General features: G+C 44.8%; 2 protein-coding genes across 2 annotated transcripts; both read left to right on the top strand.

Moving 5' to 3' along the window:
* The first annotated feature begins 429 nt into the window (after positions 1-429).
* Positions 430-6,157, top strand: LOC307036124 (uncharacterized protein). Its single transcript, XM_079676147.1, has 2 exons — positions 430-698; positions 966-6,157. Exon 2 carries the CDS (start codon positions 1,114-1,116, stop codon positions 5,398-5,400), a length of 4,287 nt encoding a protein of 1,428 aa, XP_079532273.1. The 5' UTR covers positions 430-698; positions 966-1,113; the 3' UTR covers positions 5,401-6,157.
* Positions 6,158-6,290: 133 nt separating this feature from the next.
* On the top strand, positions 6,291-7,523 carry LOC307034888 (uncharacterized protein; the record flags this gene model as incomplete). The annotated part of the gene is made up of 3 exons (XM_079673814.1): positions 6,291-6,548; positions 6,684-6,785; positions 6,870-7,523. The coding sequence occupies 3 exons, from the start codon at positions 6,291-6,293 to the stop codon at positions 7,491-7,493; spliced, it is 984 nt and encodes a 327-aa protein (XP_079529940.1). The 3' UTR covers positions 7,494-7,523.
* Between the last annotated feature and the right edge of the window lie 742 nt (positions 7,524-8,265).

The following is an 8,265-nucleotide window of genomic DNA, read 5'->3' as shown; positions in this document are numbered from 1 at the left end:
GAAAGCCATAAAAAACAATCAAAGACTGATGTTTTAAACCATTCCAGAATTTCTCAAGACAAGCTGACAGGCATCATCAAGTTCTTCAAGGAACATGGCTTAGCCCCAAGGATGAGACGTGGTGGTCGTGTGGTGACCAAAAGGGTGTTGTCCTTTGAAGACATCCAGCGAATTGTACGGTTCATTACCAACTTTGCAGATGTCTTTGCCATGCCACTTCCTGGACGGATTCCAGGGTTTAAGAGGACGGACATCAGTGTTCTACCAACAACTGAGACCAAGTCCTCTGTGTGGCGGAAATAAAAGGTTCAGATGCAGGAGAAGGGTGGGTATTTTCTTATATTTTAATCTTGTTTTTTGGGGGTTTTTTTAACACGAGGAAACCTCAATGGAAAACTAATGATGAGTAATCTAACAATGCTATCTTTGTTGTAACTGCCTCTGTGTCAGTCAGCGCAGTATTTCTGAGTTATTTATTTTGGTAGGAACCAAAGTTCTCTAAGGCGGAACCTTTGTTTTTATATCGCCTGTTTCCGTCAGGACATACTTTAGCGTAACACTCATCCGAAAAGTCCGCTGATTTAGTACATGTTTTTCAGTGCTGATGCATCTGCAAAATAGCTCTTAGCATCAAGATAAACAATCGTACAGAGTAATACCAAGCTACACAATTTTCCTCATGCAATGCAGCTACTAAGGTATATTTTGCTGACGTTTTTTGTGTGTGTTTTCTGTTCTTGTTTGTATTAAATTGTTTTTATACAGCTAAGGGCTAACACATGTTGGGCTTAGTTAGATTGGTCTTTGTGTTTTGTTGAATTATATGTAACCAAAGTGTATTGTGTATACAGTAGCCTAATTGAAAGTGACGACATTACCAGGACAATGTTGGGATATTACTGTATGTTTTGTTATTATTTTGACTAGTGATTATTGTATTTGTGTATTATGTTTTTTGATTACAGTTTTCACGGTCTGGATGAACCAAATAAATCCTGCCAGTAAATTAAAAACTCGTTGCTGTCGTCTGTACTGAGGGAATTACAGTGAAAACTTAACTGCTCACGAAGACAGCACCAAAGAGCAGTGAATGACAACAGTAAGGCAAGTAAGATGTCCCGAAATGGCGAAGAGCACACAATTGCAGATGTACATTTCCCAGACATGGAGTCACACGCACCTGACAAGACAGAGTGTGTGCACGAGCACAGCTCAACCGTGCAGCCACAAGCGACTGAAGGCATCATAGTGGACAACCCCGCTTCCTCAGAAGAGCCACCATTAGGCCAAAGAGTCCGCAGAATGACGGAAAAGGGTCAAGAACAGCATGATGAGCAAGTAATAAAGGTTGCACATCGGTTCAGTGTGTGCTATGAGAAGTGGAAGGATGCCACTAAAGAAGCCAACCAAGCGCTGAGTGGAAAGTGCTCAGACGACCTGCTAGATGGACAAATTACTAAAGTACGCAATACCTCTAGGAGTCTAAATGACGTTTATGACGATTGGAAATGCCTTGAGGTTCCTGACCTTAACACACGTCGCAAAATTGACACCTGTGAAACAGTAACAAAGAAGATGGTTAAGGATGCAATGGACCTTATAGATGCAAGGGAGGAAGCTACAGCCCATAGGCATACTACAAGTCAAAGACATGAAGAACATCGAGTCATTGAAGAGGTAATGTCTGTAGCCTCAGGAAGGACAGGCATTAGCTCTCGCCACACTAAGTGCTCCTCTGCAAGCAGGAATAGTGCAGCTGCTGAGGTTGCTGCCAACAAAGCCACCTTAGAAGTACAGCTGGAGCAAGAGCATTATATTAAAGAGCTTCAGAGACTGGAAGTTGAAGCCGCTCAGCTAAAAGCCAAACAAGAGGCTGAAAATGCAGAGAGACAAAGAGTGCTAGAAGCCAAGCGCAGAGAACTAGATCGATTGGAGACTATTAAGAAGCTAAAGGCTGCCGAGGCACGACAGCAAGTATATGACCAGAGTATACATTCATGTCCGGCAACTAAGGGCGACGGCTCAGATGAAGAAATAAATTATCTTCTCCATCGTGGCTCTGTGAAGAAAGAAGAGGAAGTCAAGCCTCAAACTATAAATGATCTTCTCCATCGTGTCTCTGTGAAGAAAGAAGAAGAAGTCAAGCCTCAAACTAGCCCGCTGCGGCACCATTTTACACCACCAGCTGGAGCACAAGCAAGGCAAGAAAACAAATATGAAGATGGCACAACAGCTCTCGTCAAAGCGCTCGCAGAAGCCATCAGTGCGAGTCGCATTCCTCTACCTGAACCTACAGTGTTCAGTGGTGACCCACTCCGATTCAACGACTGGAAAGTGTCCTTTCAGACGCTCGTTGACAGGAAGAACATACCAGCTGAAGAGAAGATATATTATCTACGCAAGTATGTGGGTGGATCTGCTAAAAGGGCCATAGAGAGCTACTTTTTACTTGGCACAGAGCCAGCGTATTATGCAGCATGGGACATCCTAGAAGAGCGATACGGCAATCCATTCCTCATCGCCAAGGCCTTCAGAGAGAAGCTCGACGCGTGGCCCAAGATAAGCTCCAAAGGCAGTATGGAACTTCAAGAACTCGCCGACTTCCTGCGCTGCTGTGAGGCAGCCATGTCTCAGATCAGAGGTCTTGAAATACTTAATGATTGCAACGAGAACCAGAAAATTCTCTCTAAACTCCCAGACTGGTTGACTTCAAGGTGGAATAGGAAAGTCATAAAAGCAGAAGAAGACACTCACATGTTCCCGAGCTTCAGCCAGTTTGTCAAGTTTCTCACACGTGAAGCTAAAATCGCTTGCAGCCCAATAACATCTCTTCATGCTCTTAAGCCAAGTGAAAGGATTCCAGACAAGAGTGTAAAGAGCGGAGGTCCTGGAGCAAAGGTGTTAGCAACCACCTCAGATGAGAAAGCCGTCGTCACAAGCTGTGTCTTCTGTGAGAAGGCAGGACACAGTCTACAAAGGTGTTACAAGTTTATGCAAGGGACAATCTTGGAGCGAATCAAGTTTGTTCAAGAAAATAAATTGTGTTTTGGCTGTCTCAATTTTGGCCACCGATCTAAAGATTGTAGAGAAAGAGACAGCTGCGACACCTGTGAGAGAAGACACCCAACTTGTCTTCATGACGATCGCACCAAGGAAGAAAGGATGTCTACAAGATCTGACAGAGCAAGGTACAGTGACAAAGACAAAGAAGAGTACAAAGAAAGGAAGAATGAACAGTCACAAGACCAGTCAGAGAGACCATCACGTGAGGCGACGGCACTTAGAGTCATCCAGAATGTTGGAGACACTCATACCTCCACAATAATTCCAGTGTGGGTGTCATCTACAAGTGTGCCAAGTCGTGAAGTTCTGGTGTACGCACTCCTTGATACACAAAGTGACACAACCTTTATCCTTGACGAGACAGCGAAGGCTCTCAATGCTAAGAGTGAACCAGTTCAGCTAAACCTCTCCACGTTGGCTTCAAGAAACACAATCGTGTCCTGTCGGAAGCTAGCTGGTCTACAAGTTAGAGGTTTTTATTCAGACAAGATAATCACTCTTCCAGTGACTTACTCAAGAGAGTTTATCCCTGCAAACAGAGACCATATTCCCACACCAGATACGGCGAAAGCATGGCCTCATCTTGAACACATTGCAGATGAGATCGCTCCTCAGCAAAGCTGTGATGTCGGCCTGTTAATTGGCTACAACTGTGCCCAAGCCCTCGTTCCAAGACAAGTGGTGCCTGGTGAGGAACACCAGCCGTTTGCACAGAAGACAGACTTGGGCTGGAGTGTAGTGGGATATGGCAACCCGTGTCTCAACTATGGAGATGCAATTGGAATAAGTCACCAAGTCATGGTGAAGCAAGTGATGCCAGGTCTACCGTCCTCTTCAGACCTCACAAAGGAAGTGCACTATGTCTGTAGGACACAGATCAAAGAAGTTCTCTTACCTGCAGATGTCATCAAGATGCTGGAGTCTGACTTCGTTGAAAGAGCGTCGGAGACCAGCCCCATCTCTCAAGAAGATCTAAGGTTCCTGTCAAAAATGGAAAAGAGCATCAAGTTAAAGAGCGACGGTCATTACGAAATGCCGCTGCCATTCAAGAAAGAAAGACCTAACTTACCTGATAATAAGATCTGTGCTATCCATCGTCTCAGGTGCCTAGAAAGAAAGCTGAGAAGAAACGACCAGTACTACAAAGACTACAAGACCTTCATGGATGAGACCATAAGACGCGGAGATGCAGAAAAGGTCCCGGAGGAAGACATCCACAAAGCTCCAGCTTGGTACATTCCGCATCATGGGGTGTATCATCCACAAAAGCCTGGGAAGATACGCGTTGTCTTCGATTGCTCCGCCAAGTACCAAGGAACGTCCTTGAACGACCACCTCCTGACGGGTCCTGAGTTGACAAACACCTTGGTGGGAGTTCTGTATCGCTTCCGAAGAGGTCCTGTGGCAATCATGTGTGACATCGAACGCATGTTTCACCAGTTCCATGTTAAGGCAGAAGACCAAGATTACCTGCGGTTCCTTTGGTGGGACAATGGAGATCTCGAAAGCCAACCTTCCATCTATCGGATGAAGGTCCACTTGTTTGGTGCAGCATCGTCACCTGGCTGTGCCAACTATGGGCTGAAGCATGTCGCTGCTGAAGGACAAGGAAACTTTAGTGACGACACCATAAAGTTCATTCAACGGAACTTCTACGTTGATGATGGATTGTCAAGTGTAGCATCTGAAGACCAAGCGATCCAACTGGTGAAAGAAGCAAGAGAGCTTTGCAGCACAGGCAAACTCCGGCTGCATAAGTTTATCTCTAACAGCAAGAAGGTCCTAGACACAATCCCAAAAGAAGAATGTGCTGCAGCTGCCAAAGACAAGGACATGGCATTGGGTGAACTGCACATGGAAAGAGCACTCGGTGTGCAGTGGTGCGTGGCTTCTGATTCATCCAGTTCAGAGCCCCTGACACCAAACCACATTTTGACCATGAAGTCCACGATACTCGCTCCACCTCCTGGGAAGTTCGTCAAGGAAGATCTATACCTACGCAAGAGATGGCGTCGAGTTCAATTCTTATCCAACCACTTCTGGACAAGATGGAAGAAGGAGTACCTCCTGAGCCTCCAACAGAGACAGAAGTGGACCAAAGATCGCAGGAATGCAAAGGTCGGCGATGTTGTACTCCTGCAAGATGATACTACACCACGTAACCAGTGGAGGATGGCAAAGGTTATCGAAGTGTACCCAGGAAAGGATGGGAAGGTGCGAAGACTCAAGTTGCTCATCAGCGACTCAACCCTTGATGAGAAAGGAAAGCGTATCTCCAAACCTGTCCACCTGGAAAGGCCCATCCATAAGACGGTGACGCTGATGGAAGCAGACTGAAGACTCCGGCCTCTCTCTTTCTTTTCCTCCCCTCTCTCTCTCTATCTGTCTCACTACAGGTGCAGTCATGGTGATCGTTCTCTGGGAAGCCAAGGACTGAAGTTTAGTTTTTTGTTTATCTTTTCTACGCAGTATGTTGTCTCTCAATAGTTGAAGAAAATCATATACATGTGATATGTTTTGGTGGGAGTGTAACTGCCTCTGTGTCAGTCAGCGCAGTATTTCTGAGTTATTTATTTTGGTAGGAACCAAAGTTCTCTAAGGCGGAACCTTTGTTTTTATATCGCCTGTTTCCGTCAGGACATACTTTAGCGTAACACTCATCCGAAAAGTCCGCTGATTTAGTACATGTTTTTCAGTGCTGATGCATCTGCAAAATAGCTCTTAGCATCAAGATAAACAATCGTACAGAGTAATACCAAGCTACACAATTTTTACTAAGGTATATTTTGCTGACGTTTTTTGTGTGTGTTTTCTGTTCTTGTTTGTATTAAATTGTTTTTATACAGCTAAGGGCTAACACATGTTGGGCTTAGTTAGATTGGTCTTTGTGTTTTGTTGAATTATATGTAACCAAAGTGTATTGTGTATACAGTAGCCTAATTGAAAGTGACGACATTACCAGGACAATGTTGGGATATTACTGTATGTTTTGTTATTATTTTGACTAGTGATTATTGTATTTGTGTATTATGTTTTTTGATTACAGTTTTCACGGTCTGGATGAACCAAATAAATCCTGCCAGTAAATTAAAAACTCGTTGCTGTCGTCTGTACTGAGGGAATTACATTTGTCTTTAATCACCTTTCCAGGTCACCGTGCTGCTGGCAACAGCACATTTAGGAAGCTGTGGAAGGAGCTGACTCCCAGTGTCATTATTGGGAGGCCGATGACAGACCTATGTTGGTTCTGTCAGAAAAACAACATTGCCATCTACCGCAGCTCCAAATTTCCCGACTGTGTCAAGTTAGCGAAGCTCAGGAAGCAGGAAGAACACCTCCGCACCGTGGGGGTGGAGCGTCAGGCTTACCAGGAGATGGTCGCCAGCTGTAAAGAAACAGCTAGAGAGCTGGGTGTCAAATTAGGACCCAACCAACCCTGTAGCAGAGACATCACCATCCACTACAGCTTTGACTATGCACAGCAGGTGAGGTGTATGAATGTGATGAATGCTGTGATAATCCAGAATGTTTGGAATGTAACAATATGAATATTCACACATTTTTAGAATTAGAGTATAGATCACTCATTAGTTAATTCATCTGTTGGTCTGGTGTTACAGGTTCACTACCCCAGTGACCCTCTCCAGCCCGGGCCCATTTACTTTATGGTTCCCAGGAAGTGTGGACTGTTTGGTGTCTGCTGTGAAGGTGTTCCTCAGCAGGTAAACTACCTCATAGATGAGGCTCATTGCAGCAGCAAGGTTTCCAATGCTGTCATTGCCTACCTCCACCACTTCTTCTCTCAGTATGGGCTTGGGGAGAAACATGTTCACCTGCACTGTGACAACTGCTCTGGTCAGAACAAAAACAGATACCTCCTCTGGTACCTTGCTTGGCGGTGCATGGTGGGACTCCATGAAGATATCTCCCTCAACTTTCTTATTGCTGGCCACACCAAATTTGCACCTTACTGGTGCTTTGGCCTGTTTAAGCAGCAGTTCCGCCGCACACCAGTGTCCTGCCTGAAGGACATCAGCCAGGCTGTCAGGTCCAGTACCGTCACTGGAGTCAACATCCCCCAGCTGGTTGGCAATGAGTCAGGGGAGACCTTCGTCAAAACAGACGACTGGCACAACTTCCTTGCCCCCAGCTTCAGACCGCTTCCAGGTATCAAGAGGTACCATCACCTACGCTTCACCAGTGCCGAGCCTGGAGTGGTCTACGCCAAGGAGTTTGAAGGTAAAGAAGAAGAATCCTTCATGCTGCTACGCACAGGGTGCTTTACTGACCAGGAGGCACGTCCCACTGAACTGAATCCCCCTGGGCTTGATGAAAAACGGCAGTGGTATCTTTTTGAGAAGATCAGAGAGTTCTGCACTGAGGAAACCAAAGACATCACCTGCCCCAAACCCTTAACACCTCATCCTTAATGAGTGAGAGTGCATAATACATCAACACTATGTCATTTTTCTATAAATGCTGTAAATATATATTTCAAATTGGTTTTAAGTACTGTTAGCTACTCTGTTGTTTGTTTGCTATTTTTATATTGTGTAGTATATTTATCTGTTCTGTTGCTTGCTTCTTTCTCTAAATTAACTTTTGTGCCAAATGATTCTAATGTTGTTAGAGGTTAACATGCAATCAGTTCATTTAAGTATTTATTCATAGTGTTTTTCATAAAAATTGTATATCGATGATTGTGCACGTGGGTATGGGTGTGCACGTGAGTACGGGCGTGCACGTGAGTACGGGTGTGCATGTGGTCTGGGTGTGCACATGGCCATGTACATGGGAATAGATGTGTGCGCATAAGCATGTGCTCAAACATGACCAAAATACATACATAAATTGATGAACGTGCACGTGAGTTCGGGAGTGTACGGGAGTGCACGTTGGTACGGCGTGCATGTGTATGTGAGTGCCTTTGTTCCATGTATTGATGTATGAAAGTGACAACAAGAGAACAGTATAATGTGTGTGTGTGTGTGTGTGTGTGTGTGTGTGTGTGTGTGTGTGTGTGTGTGTGTGTGTGTGTGTGTGTGTGTGTGTGTGTGTGTGTGTGTGTGTGTGTGTGTGTGTGTGTGTGTGTGTGTGTTTTTGTGCAAACAGCTCTAGATGAATTCGTTTTATGGTATGGTTCATTTGAATAAATACCTAAATCATGGTTCGATGACATTCATTATGTAAAGGGACGTATTT

This window comes from Notothenia rossii, assembly GCF_949606895.1.
Source record: "Notothenia rossii genome assembly, chromosome: 4".
NCBI classification, from domain to species: Eukaryota; Metazoa; Chordata; class Actinopteri; order Perciformes; family Nototheniidae; genus Notothenia; species Notothenia rossii.
Note: the sequence above shows the minus strand (reverse complement) of the source record. Positions and strands in the feature narration are given on the sequence as shown.

Bases quoted from the DNA above. Each gene is read 5' to 3' on its own strand.
- LOC307036124 (XM_079676147.1), top strand. From the start codon at position 1,114: ATGTCCCGAAATGGCGAAGAGCACACAATTGCAGATGTACATTTCCCA.